Source organism: Budorcas taxicolor, chromosome 3 (assembly GCF_023091745.1).
Source record: "Budorcas taxicolor isolate Tak-1 chromosome 3, Takin1.1, whole genome shotgun sequence".
NCBI lineage: Eukaryota > Metazoa > Chordata > Mammalia > Artiodactyla > Bovidae > Budorcas > Budorcas taxicolor.
In genome coordinates, this window is record NC_068912.1 from 103,858,208 (window position 1) to 103,871,695 (window position 13,488).

At 43.8% G+C, this 13,488-nt stretch overlaps 1 protein-coding gene across 1 annotated transcript in view; it reads left to right on the top strand.

The window, feature by feature from the left end:
• The window catches only part of ZMYND12 (zinc finger MYND-type containing 12), a 34,592-nt gene that overhangs the window by 10,853 nt on the left and 10,251 nt on the right, over positions 1-13,488 (top strand). The window contains exons 2-3 of the mRNA XM_052637773.1: positions 1,107-1,248; positions 2,705-2,876. Coding sequence (XP_052493733.1) covers positions 1,107-1,248; positions 2,705-2,876 — 314 coding nt within the window. The remainder of the gene's footprint in view (positions 1-1,106; positions 1,249-2,704; positions 2,877-13,488) is intronic.

The following is a 13,488-nucleotide window of genomic DNA, read 5'->3' on the forward strand; positions in this document are numbered from 1 at the left end:
TTCAGGCCTGCTCACTGTTCTCTTTTTCTTCTTTATTCTCAAGAAAGTGAAAGAAAAACTCATTCCTCTTTTTCCTTTTCACTGCAACAGGAGTCATTCATAGAGGAAATTGTGTAAGGAATGGGAGGGAATTTCCTAGTGGTCCAGTGGTTTGTTACTTTCCCTGTCCCTTCCCTGGGCTCTGGTGGCCCAGCGGCGCTTTCCTTGGTTGGGGAATTTAGATCCTGCTGGCTGCATGGTGTGGCCATTTAAAAAAATAAAAGGAATGGGAGTGGACTGTCTGTCGAAGTGCTCTCCAATAGAATGTTTCTGTAGTGATGCAAATGTTCTATATTTGTGCTCTCCAATTAAGTGTTTAAAAAATATTAAATATGCACATAAAACAGTCAGAAAGGCTGTAAACTAAACTGCCACAGTGCTTTTCTCTGGAGAGCTAAAACACTGGCTTTGGAACACTGGCCTAGAGTAGCTACTTACTCTCCATACCCATGCTTCCTTACCTTTAAAAAATGTTTTTTTTGTTTGTTTGCTTGTTTGCAAAAAGTTGAACAGTTACTTGTGAGACCACCTGTTGCACTGCTAGGATTGGAGGATATTCAGTGTTTTATGCAAATGCCCCCCCATCCCCCACTGCCACCCCGGAGCACAGAAGACTGCAAATGGTGCTCTTCCCAGCCATGCCCCAGCCATGCCCCAGCTGTAAGGAAAGTGTCTCCTAGAGTCTCATGAGAGGCTCTCTCCTTTCCCTAAGAAAAACATCCTTAAATTCATCAGCTTCAGTGTTCAGATATTTTGAAAAAGACCTTAGACCAATACAGTGTTAACGTTGTCATTATTGTTACTAATGAAGAAGAAAAGCCACAGCATCACCACCTAATGACCTGCAGAAATATCCTCCCACCACTCCTCCCACACACCCCTGGTCCTTATCCCACCCAATTACCATGTGAAGGAAGAGCAATTGGTGTCAGAAATGGCTTTGGGCTCCCTGCCTGGTCTGTGCTGAGCTTACTCTTCTAGTCCCTAGGGCCCGGCCAGCAATAGGGCCAGGAGAATCTGCGGTCAAGTCCAGGGTAGGGATAACGAAGTTGCGTTTCCGTTGTCAGTGGTGTGGCTCATCAAAGAGCTGATTGGGGCAGCATCCACGAGAAGATCTGTCAGCTCCTGATTCCCCTGCGCACCTCCATGCCCTTCTGCAACTCGGAGGAAGAGCGGCAGCATGGCCTGCAGCAGCTGCAGCAGCGGCAGGTAGGGCCGGTGGGGCGCTGCAGGTTTAGGCCAGGGATGCAGCACAGCGGCCCCAGTGAAAGGGCGGACTGTGCAAGGCCGCTGAGCTGCAACCTCTGAAGGCAGAGGTGTGGTTTTATGTCTTTATGCCCTCGATTCCATTCAGTCAGTCGTCCGCAAATTTGCTGAATCACTGCAGTATTAGTTTCCTAGAGCTGCTGCCGTAACCAAGTACCACTGATGGGGGGCTTGAACAACAGAAATTTATTTTCTCACCGTTCTGGAGGCTGGTAGTCCAAGATCAACAGTAGGTTGTCCACAGGGTTGATTTCTTCTGAGGCCTCTCCCCTTGACTTGCAGACAGCCGCCTTCTTGCTGTGTCCTCCTGTGGTCTTTCCTCTGTGTGCACACATCCTTCGTGTCCAAATTTCCTCCCCTAATAAAGCCACCACTAGATTGGATTAGGAGATACCCCATTACCTCATTTTAATTTGATTGCCTCTTTAAAAAGCCCTGTCTCCAAATGCAGTCCCATTCTGAGGTACTAGAGGTTAGGGCTTCATCATATGAATTTTGGGGACTTCTCTGGTGGTCCATTTGTTAAGACTTTGCCTCTCAGTGCAGGAGGTGCATGTTTGATCCCTGGTCAGGGAACGAAGTTCCTGCATGCCTCGTGGCCAAAAAACCAAAATGTAAAACAGAAGCAATATTGTAACAAATTCAATAAAGGCTATAAAAATGGTCCACATTAAAAAAAAATCTTTAAAAAAACTTAGGAATTTTGGAGTTACAAAATTCAGCCATAGCTCCCTAACATGCTAAGTATTGTGATAAGAGCCTAGGCGCATAGTAGAAGGTCAAGAAATGATGTATGAATATACTGGTTAATAAATAAAGGAGATTGGGAAAATTATTATTATGGCATTGATAGCATCTCAGTTATTCTGAAAAGAAAATCATGCTTTATAAGCCATAAATCTCAAAACAAAAGATTCATTGATTTTAGTATAGTGACACTTTGAGAGTGGCCTTAGAATGATGCAGAGTCAAAGTTATTTCTAATATTAGCTAAACAGGATAATTCCAGAAGGAAAAATACGTTTGTCTCAAAATTAACTCAGAAAGGCAGAAAGTTTTAAACTGTCCTGAAACATTATAGTTTTGCTAAACTAAAATTTTATTAAGAACATAATAATATTCATTTAATAATTTTATATTGAGCACTCATTTATACCAAGTACTGACCTATGATGAAAAGATCCTTGTCTCTGGACCTTGGATCCTCACAGGAACTCACAGTCCAGAGTTTTCCTTTCTAATCACCTATTTTGGGTCTCAAGTCCACCTCAATGTGGGCAGGCTCAGTATGGGCTCTTGACCAGGTCGTTAGGTGTTGCCCTTATCTCCAGGGGTACCTATAACCACCATTACCTTTTACCCTTAGATGTCTCAGATAGCCTCATTTTTCCTTCCGCAGAAGCATTTGATTGAACTCTGCTACACCGTTGCCCAGAAATACATCTTTGAAGGAAAACATGAAGATGCTGTCCCAGCAGCTCTGCACTCTCTTCGCTTCCGCATGAATGTGCACGGCCTGAGCTCAGTTGAGCTGGTGCCTGCTTACTTGCTGTTGGCTGAAGCCAGCCTTGGTAAGTGAAGCTGACTAGAGACCCCCTGGAACCAGGAAGAAGTGCTATATTGAGTCATGATGGTGGTGGTTTAGTAACTAAGTCCTGCCCAACTCTTGTGACCCCATGACCTGTAGCCCACAGGGGCTACAGAGACTACAGAACTGTAGTCTCCTGTGTCCATGGGATTTTCCAGGCGGGAATACTGGAGTGGGTTGCCATTTCCTTTTCCAGAGGATCTTCCCAACCCAGGGATCAAATCCACATCTTCTGCATTGCAGGCAATCTGCATTGTAGGCAGATTCTTTACTGCTGAGCCACCAGGTAAGTCCATATTGGGTCATATTAATGGCCAAAATGTCCAGCTCTGGCAATAGCACCAAGACATATTTTGTGGAAGAACGGGATTGTTGTAAAGTTTGGCAAAAGGTGGGGAAGGAGATGTCATGGACTTTTGGTTATAACTGACTCATATCCATGCTAGCTGGCCTTAGCAAAAGGAGGAAATTTATTAGGATGCTGGAGTGTCCTAAAGGAAGGGAGGCTTTGTGAGATACTAGACTCTGAATGCTATAAGAAGCCAAGGCTAGTGCTGTTTCTCTCTCTTGGGTCTTGTCTCTGTTTCTCTCTGCATTCTGCTTTATTTTCCATCTCTGTAGACAAGCTTTTTCTACCCTCTGCTTACTGCAGAAGACAGCTACCTCAAAATATCCTATGTAGCTGAATTTACATTGAATTTACACATCTTCCAGGTTCAAGGTGGGTAATAGAAACTAATTAGCATCTAATTTCCAATGTTAAATTCCTGAAAAAAAGAATTGTGTTGACTCAGCTCGAGTGTGGTATCCATCTGTGTCTACCTTTGTGTTGGAGTCACTCAGTTCAAACAAAGTTAGGAACCTGCTCCTACTGATGGGAGAGGCGATTCTAAGAGCAGCGAGCACAGACTTAGCAGACAGCACACATGGTGGTTACTACAAGGGGAGCATTAGCATTTTCGAGGGGAATGAACATTTTTGAGCGTCTACAGCATTTTAGGCACTGTTTTGTTGTTCAGTTGCTAAGCCTCGTTTCCGACTCTTTGTGACCTCATGGACTGTGGCATGCCAGGCTCGTCTGTCCTCCACTATCTCCTCGAGTTTGCTCAGGTTCATGTCCACTGAGTTGGTGGTGCTATCTAACCATCTCATCCTCTGCTGCCCTCTTCTCCTTTTGCCTTCAATACTGTACTACTGCTTTGTATATCTCAGCAGCCATTATTTAAAAAAAAAAACTTTTAAAAAAGTAAAACTGTTGGAAATACTATAAAAGACTTTCCCCCTAAGCAGCTTACCTGACACCCTATGCCTTGACCACTTCACTGTGCATTTCCTACAAAGATGTCTCCTTCGTAACCACAGTACAGTCATTATCAACGATTGTCTATTAAGCAGACCCCATTCAGCTTTTTCCAATTGTCTCAATCCCATTTTTATAGCAAAAGGACAGAGCCCAGAATCACAGTCTCATTTTGTCGCCTTGGCTCTTTAGTCTCCTTCATTCTGGAAACTATTCCAGAAAGCTTGAGAAACTATTCTCAAGCTTTCTTTGATGTTTACCATGTTGACACTTTTAAAGATTAAAGGCCAATTATTTTATAAAATGTCCTTCAATTTGAGTTTTTCTGATGTTTCTTCATGACTGGACTCAGGTGATGTGTCTTTGGCAGGAATATCACAGAAGTGAGGCTGTATTCTTCTCATCCCATCCTAGAAGTTGGCACATGTTTTTAGTTTGTTCCATTATTGATGATGTTCAAGTTACTTTATTAAGGTGGTATCTGTCAGGCTTCTTCTCTGTAAAGTTACTCTTTCCTCTCTTTGCAATCGAGAAGTTATAGAGAGGTATTTGAAACTATATAAATATCCCATTCCTCAACAAACTTTCAGTGAATATATTTATTTATATCACCATAGACCTTTGTTTTCCTATTTTATTTAATAGGTTACAATCCATTAGTATCTTTAATTTGATGTTCAAACTGTCTTTGATTTGGCAAGTGGCAGCCCATCACACTGGCTTCTGTGTTTCCTTGACACATCCTCATTGTTCTCTTTCTTTCTTTCTTGTTTGTTTTTTGGGAAGTTGTGTATGTGTGTGCGTGTGTGGCTGGGAGGCTTGCAGGATCTTAGTTCCCTGACCAGAGATAGAACCTGTGCCCTCAGCAGAGAAAGCATGGAATCCATTAGTGCTGGAAAGTGAAAATGAAAGTGTTAGTTGCTCAGCAGTGTCCGATTCTTTGCAACCCATGGACTGTAGCTCACCCGGCTCTTTTATCCTCAGGGTTTTTCAGGCAAGAGTATTGGAGTGGGTTGCCATGCCTTTCTCCAGGGGATCTTCCTGACCCAGGAACTGAATCAGGGTCTCCTGCATTACAGGCAGATTCTTTACTATCTGAGCCATCAGAGAAGTCCCCCATTAGCACCGAACCACTGAACTGCCAGGGAATTCCCTCCACATTGTTCTTTGATCAATTTTCCTACTTTCTGGAACCTGTCTGCAAGGAGCCCTGATTTCTTTTAGTGGAAAATGGAATTTAGAAGCTGTGAAGTGTGCACTAGACATACTCATTGCTAGTGAGGTATGGCTATTCCCAGGCTTCTCAGTGGACAGAATTAGGAAATATATGTATGATAATGTGTATATGAATTGATGCTTTTGACCTGTGGTGTTGGAGAAGACTCTTGCGAGTCGCTTGGACTGCAAGGAGATCCAACCAGTCCATCCTACAGGAGATCAGTCCTGGTTGTTCACTGGAAGGACTGATGCTGAAGCTGAAACTCCAATACTTTGGCCACCTCATGTGAAGAGTTCACTCATTGGAAAAGACCCTGATGCTGGGAGGGATTGGGGGCAGGAGGAGAAGGGGACGACAGAAGATGAGATGGCTGGATGGCATCACTGACTTGATGCACATGAGTTTGGGTAAACTCTGGGAGCTGGTGATAGACACGGAGGCCTGGCGTGCTGTGGTTCATGCGGTTGCAAAGTTGGACACGATTGAGCGACTGAACTGAACTGAATGTGTATATGTCTATACACATTATTTCTAAATCTCTTTATCTCTCTCTCTACATCTGTATCTATATATGATCTTGGGTCCCTAGGACTACATTTAAATCCACAGGGTTCGATCTCATTTTCTCCCATTTTATATTTGCAGTTCCCTTCTCTGACGGTGAGAATGTTGGCTTCCACTTTCCCTGATGTATCTATATATTTAATCTGTTACACTGTGTGAGTTGACCTCCCATCTCTAATCCTATTCTTTCCCCTGGCAGATGCCCTCCTCTCCTCTGTGGGCTCTGACTTCTTATTCTGGGATGCCTCTTCTGCATGGAGCCCCTCCTCACTGGTTTGCACTCTGACTCTTCATCCCAGGCCACTTAGCTGCAAGAATACCCTTTTTACCCTACTTTGGTCCGACTCTCCATTCTGGCCTGTCCCTCCTCCATAAATAGTGGAAGACCACTGGACAAGGAAATACAGCCTAGACTGTTTATCTCTGACACTGACTAGCTATGGAATATTGGAAAAGTCACCCTAGCCTAAATCCTATCATCTCTCACCTGAATTACTCCCTGCCAACTGGCTTCTGCAATCTTCCCTGGCCTCCCTCTAATCTGGTCTCTAAACAAAATGTGACCAACTCACTCCAATAAATAAAGACCAAGTTCTTAAAGCAACCTATGAACCAATGCTTGGTCCAGCCTTTCTGAATTCTCTTACCTCACCTCTCATCTTCTCTCTCCCTTTCAGTTGTATTGGCCTTCTCTCGTTGGCACTGCAATGCTTCCTTGTTCTGGAAGGTTCTTCTCTAGCTACTCTCCCCACTTCTCCTCCTCTCCCCCTCACCTGACTAACTCTTATTCATCCTTCAGGCTCAGCTTGAGTCACCACTCCCATCTAGAACCCTTTCCCAAGCTCCTAGACCGAGTTGATTCTCTTTTTCTGTGTATGCAGTTAGAAACATCTTTCTTTTTTCTGGGCATTTACTTTGATAATAATTATGCATTTGTTGATGGGGCTTCCATGGTGGCTCAGCGGTAAAGAATCTGCCTGCCAATGCAGGAGATGCGAGGTGGATCCCTGGGTTGGAAAGATCCCCTGGAGAAGGAAATGGCAGCCCATTCCATTTTTCTTACCTGGGAAGTTCCATGGACAGAGACACCTGGCAAGCTACAGTGTATGGGGTTGCAAAAGAGTCTGACACGACTTAGCAATTAAACAAGAACAACACTGTTGATGAGCTTATTTAATTCAAGTCCCTCTCCTGCAATAGACCATAAGTTCAGGGAGAACTGGGGCTCTGTATGTTCTTACTCATCATAGTGTCTTTACATCCAGAACAGTACTTAGTGTAGAGAAGGCACTCAAAAACCCTCTCACCGGACCTGACACCTAAATGGGAACTATGTAAGCATTTGTTGAACCTGAGTCCTCTTCACAGGACTGTTTTGAGGATTAAATGAATTTGTGTGTAATGAACATGAAAGTGCTTTGCAAGCAGGAAAGTGCTATCTAGATGGAAGGTTTCATTATAACTCCCACCATTACTGATTTATAACCTTGCCAACCTTTTTGAAAGTCTAAATAAATCATGTCCCACCCCCAGCCCCCACCCCACATTCCTCTCCCATCTTAGAGATTCCTCCAGACTGGAGTGGAAAAATTATGGGCATTCATCTTTTCTTTTTTTAAGGAAAACTTTGGAATTTTAACCCGCTGGAAAATGACACTTTCAGTAACACTTCAAAGAGGAGCCACTTTATTCATCTTCCCTCACTCTAGCCAGCACTTTGGAACTGGGGGAACCTACGTTTAAATTTCATCTCCTCACTAGTTGTGGGATCCCAGTCATTAAGCTTTTTATTACCTTAGGGCTCTCTTACACATTGCCTGGAATGCTTGTTTCTCCCTCTTACATGGCTGATTCCGTTCAAACTTCAGGCATCTGCTTAAACACCACCTTCTCGGAGATGTCTCCCGTAATCATCCAAAGTAGGTTTCTTCCTGCCCTTTTTGATAACTGTACATGACTAAAGCGACTTAGCAGCAGCAGCTGTTAATTTCCTTCCTAGCACTTCACTTTTTCTTTCTTTATTGTGTAATGATTTCACGGAACTGTAAACTCCTTAAGGTCAGGACTGCAGCATGCAATGAGCATCTGGCAGACTGGTAGACACTGGACAGATCTGATGAACTTAGATTAACTGAAGGCATGCAGTTTCCTCCTCTGATATTTCTTTTGCAGGGTTGTTTGCAGATGTTATCACAGAGGCAGGTGGCCTCTCCTGGTGGAAGGCCAGTGGAAGGCATAGCATGAGGCAGGCCCTCATTAAACGCTGATTCCTTTTTCTTCCCCTGAGTGTTTCCCAGCCACACCTTTGAATCATCCGTGACTTTTATTCTGGGCTTCTTTACTTTCAGCACCAAGTCCTGCAAAATCTTCCACTATAATATCTCTCGGATCTGCCACAACCCAATGTAAGCCTGCTGTCTCCTCCTTGAGACAAGTACCGCTGTTCCTTAACTGGCCATCCTTTCTCTCTACTGCGTATACTCTGCAAATTGCCCTGTAGGATAGAGATGGGAATACCAGACCACCGAGCCTGCCTCTTGAGAAATCTGTATGCAGGTTAGGAAGCAACACTTAGAACTGGACATGGAACAACAGACTGGTTCCAAATAGGAAAAGGAGTACATCAAGGCTGTATATTGTCACCCTGCTTATTTAACTTATATGCAGAGTACATCCTGAGAAACGCTGGACTGGAAGAAACACAAGCTGGAATCAAGATTGCCGGAAGAAATATCAATAACCTCAGATATGCAGGTGACACCACCCTTATGGCAGAAAGTGAAGAGGAGCTAAAAAACCTCTTGATGAAAGTGAAAGAGGAGAGTGAAAAAGTTGGCTTAAAGCTCAACATTCAGAAAATGAAGATCATGGCATCTGGTCCCATCACTTCATGGGAAATAGATGGGGAAACAGTACAAACTGTGTCAGACTTTATTTTGGGGGGCTCCCAAATCACTGCAGATGGTGACTGCAGCCATGAAATTAAAAGACGCTTACTCCTTGGAAGGAAAGTTATGACCAACCTAGACAGCATATTCCAAAGCAGAGACATTACTTTGCCAACAAAGCTCCGTCTAGTCAAGGCTATGGTTTTTCCAGTAGTCATGTGTGGATGTGAGAGTTGGACTGTGAAGAAGGCTGAGCACCGAAGAATTGATGCTTTTGAACTGTGGTGTTGGAGAAGACTCTTGAGAGTCCCTTGGACTGCAAGGAGATCCAACCAGTCCATTCTGAAGGAGATCAGCCCTGGGATTTCTTTGGAAGGAATGATGCTAAAGCTGAAGCTCCAGTACTTTGGCCACCTCATGCGAAGAGTTGACTCATTGGAAAAGACTCTGATGCTGGGAGGGATTGGGGGCAGGAGGAGAAGGGGACGACAGAGGATGAGATGGCTGGATGGCATCACGGACTCAATGGACAAGAGTCTGAGTGAGCTCCGGGAGATGGTGATGGATAGGGAGGCCTGGCGTGCTGCGATTCATGGGGTCACAAAGAGTCGGACACGACTGAGCGACTGAACTGAACTGAACTGAACTGATAGTCTCCCTTCCTGATGTTTCTGTTACCTCCACTCTCTCCCTGCACCTCTCTAGGTAAGCGCTGTATGGAGAAGGGCATACCTGAGCTCACCCGCTCATGGGTCACAGTCTTAATTCCGACCTGCTTGTCACAGCTTGATCTGCTCACCTCATTATATCCTGCTCTCTGAATTTTCAGGCATGTCCTTTTTTTTCTCGCACATACCCTTTTTCCTTTGGTACTGATCCTTGTTTAGATGTGGTTCAGCTTGTCCTAGGGGCCTTCCTTTTCTAGAAATATCTCCGTAAATGAGAGCTGGACATGAAAAATTTTAATTTTCAATAGCTATCAATACCGTCTACCAATTTTTTCCTGAGCTTAAACATCTTAGCTAGATTTCCCAGGTGGCTCAGTGAAGAATCTGCCTGCCACTGCAGGAGTCGCAGGTTCGATCCCTGGGCTGAGAAGATCCCCTGGAGGAGGAAATGGCCAGCCACTCCAGTATTCTTGCCTGGAAAGTCCCACGGACAGAGGAGCCTGGCGAGCTATAGTCCATGGGGTTCCAAAGAGTCGGACATGACTTAATGATTGAGTACATATGTACGCAAACTCTTAGCTAAGAGTCATTTGCTTCTTTGAATTTGAGAAGGCCTCAGTCTAAAGCTCTTAATTTCTAGACAAAATCCAGTTGGAAAATGTGACTTGCCTATTTAATTAACATGAGCCAGGATCCTGGGCCAAGGCTTCTCGATTCTAATGTTTTCCTATTTTAGCGTGAGCATCACTCAGGCAAAATTACTTGCTGCTTCTTGTTGACTGCTTCTTCCTCACCTCTCCTCCAGTAATTCAGTGCCGTATGATTACAACTAGAATAAAGCAGTGCTTACATATGAAGTATGCCTGGGAGGAAGTGCCAAGAACAGAAGGTTGACTTTGGAGGGGCCTGGGTCCTCATCTTCTGACCCTTTACTGATACCGTTTCTCCTGCAGCTTTCAGCACGTGGAATACTTCATTCCATGTGAGGTCGTGCCTCCTGCTCTGCAGATGCTCTCAGAGTAGTTTTCTGCTCAGTTCTCACAGTCTCCCTAGGAGGCAAGCAGGTAGGCAGGAAACTGTTACATATCTTTACAGCTAAACAAAAAGGTTTAAGTGTCGAGCATATCTGACTATCAGAAATAAAGGTGACTTTCACTTCACCATGTGACATGGTTAACCACCAAAATCATTCTAGCTCCTAAATGTCTGTTTTATTTGCTCCATCCGTATTCACTGCCTTAGTTCTGGCTTCAAGTACTTGCTGGAACTATTTCAAAAGCCTTTGGATGAGTGTTTACTCTTCCTCTTCCCCTCTGGTCTCTTCTCCACATAGTTCCAGAGGATTCTTCTACATCTAAATCCAGTTCTTTCTCCCTTTCTGAAAATCCTCTAATTTTTATCCACATGCAGCAAGCTTCTTGGCATGACTTACTAAGCCCTCCATGATCTGTGCCCTGCCTACCTCTTTCCTCTCATTTCCTGCAACTCGATCCCTTACACTTTGTGCTCTGGCTTCACAGACCAACGTATAATTCTCTAAACACAGCATACTACTTCATATCTCTAGGCTTTGCATATGTGTTCATTCTGCCTGGGATGCCCTCTTCTTTTTAACTATCTGGAAAACATATTCATCTTCCAAGCCTAGCTTAGGCTTTTCTATCTTAGCTTGGTTGGTATAAAAAATACCATAGACTGGGTGGTTTAAACAAACATTTATTTCTCATAGTTCTGGAGGCTACAAGTTCAAGATCAAGGTGCCAACAGAGCTGGCATCTGGTAAGAATCCAATTCCTAACTTGTTGACAGCTGCCTTCTCTTGTGTATCCTCACAAGGCCAAAAGCGAGATCATCTCTCTCGTGTCTCTTCTTGTAAGGGCACTAATCCCATTTATGAGGGCTCTACCCTCGTAATTGAATTAACTCCCAGAGGCTCAACTTCCAATTACCATCTCACTGGGGATTAGGGCTCCAATATATGAATTTTGAGGAGACACAAACGTTCAGTCCAAAGCACTGGCCATGCCTCTCCCCACTCCATTGTCCCCCTCTACCCCATCCATAGAATGAAACACTTCCCTGGTGGCTCAGTGGTAAAGAATCCATCTGCCAACACAGGAGATGCAAGAGATGTGGGTTTGATCCCTGGGTTGGGAAGATCCTCTGGAGAAGGAAATGGCAACCCACTATGGTATTCTTGCCTGGGAAATTTCATGGACCTAGGAGACTGGTGGGCTATAGTCCATGGGGTCGAAAAAGAGTCAGACACAAGTTAGTTACTAAACAACAACTTTGTTCTGCCTGAAAACCTTATAATGTTACTGTGATTGCATTCACACTATATTAGGAATATACTACATATATTATGAAGATACTAGTATATGTTACAGATATACTAGCATACTTATTTACACTATGAGCAAAGCTAGTAGTGGTGATGGAATTCCAGCTGAGCTGTTTCAAATCCTAAAAGATGATGCTGTGAAAGTGCTGCACTCAATATGTCAGCAAATTTGGAAAACTCAGCAGCGGCCACAGGACTGGAAAAGGTCAGTTTTCATTCTAACCCCAAAGAAAAGCAGTGCCAAAGATTGTTTAAACTGCCACAAAATTGCACTCATCTCACAACTAGCAAAGTAATGCTCAAAATTCTCCAAGCTAGGCTTCAACAGTACGTGAACAAGAACTTCCAGATGTTCAAGCTGGATTTAGAAAAGGCAGAGGAACCAGAAATCAAACTGCCAACATCCATTGGATCATAGAAGAAGCAAGATAATTCCAGAAAAACATCTAGTTCTGCTTCATTATGCTAAAGCATTTGACTGTGTGGATCAGAACGAACTGTGCAAAAGATGGGAATACCAGACCACCTCACCTGCCTCCTAAGAAACTTGTATGCAGGTCAAGAAACAACAGTTAGAACTGATCACGGAACAATGGACTGATTCCAAACTGGGAAAATAGTACGTCAAGGCTATATTATGGCACCCTGCTTGTTTAACCTATATGCAGAGTACATCATGTGAAATGCTGGGCAAGATGAAACACAAGCTGGAGTCAAGATTGCCAGGAGAAATAACCTCATATATGCAGATGACACCACCCTTATGGCAGAAAGCGAAGAACTAAAGTGCCTCTTGATAAATGTAAAAGAGGAGAGTGAAAAAGCTGGCTTAAAACTCAACATTCAAAACACATCTGGTCCCATCACTTCATGGCAAATACATAGGGAAACAATGAAAACAGTGGCAGACTTTATTTTCCTGGGCTCCAAAATCACTGCAGATGGTGACTGCAGCCATGAAATTAGAAGATGCTTGCTCCTTGGAAGAAAAGCTATGACCAACCTAGACAGCATATTAAAGAGCAGAGGCATTGCTTTGCCAACAAAAGGTCTGCTTGGTCAAAGCTATGGTTTTTCCAGTAGTCATGTATGAATGTGAGAGTTGGACCATAAAGAAGGCTGAGGATTGAAGAATTTTTGCTTTTGAACTGTGTGTGGTGTTGGAGAAGACTCTTGAGAGTCCCTTGGACTGCAAGGAGATCAAACCAGTCAATCCTAAAGGAAATCAGTCCTGAATATTCATTAGAAGGACTGATGCTGAAGCTGAAGCTCCAAAATTTTGGCCACCTGATGTGAAGAGCTGACTCATTAGAAAAGGCCCTGATGCTGGGAAAGATTGAAGGCAGGAGGAGAAGGGGATGACAGAGGAGAAGATGGTTGGATGGCATCACTGACTGAATGGACATGAGTTTGAGCAAACTCTGGGAGATGGTAAAGGACAGGGAAGCCTTGCATGCTGCAGTCCACGGGGTCACAAAGAGTTGGACACGACTGAGCGACTGAACAACAGCAACAATGAATATTCTTGTTTCCATGTCACTCATTCATTCCCTGTAAAATTTCATCTTTGAATTCCTATCACTTCACACAAGGCACATGGAAGGTATTGAAT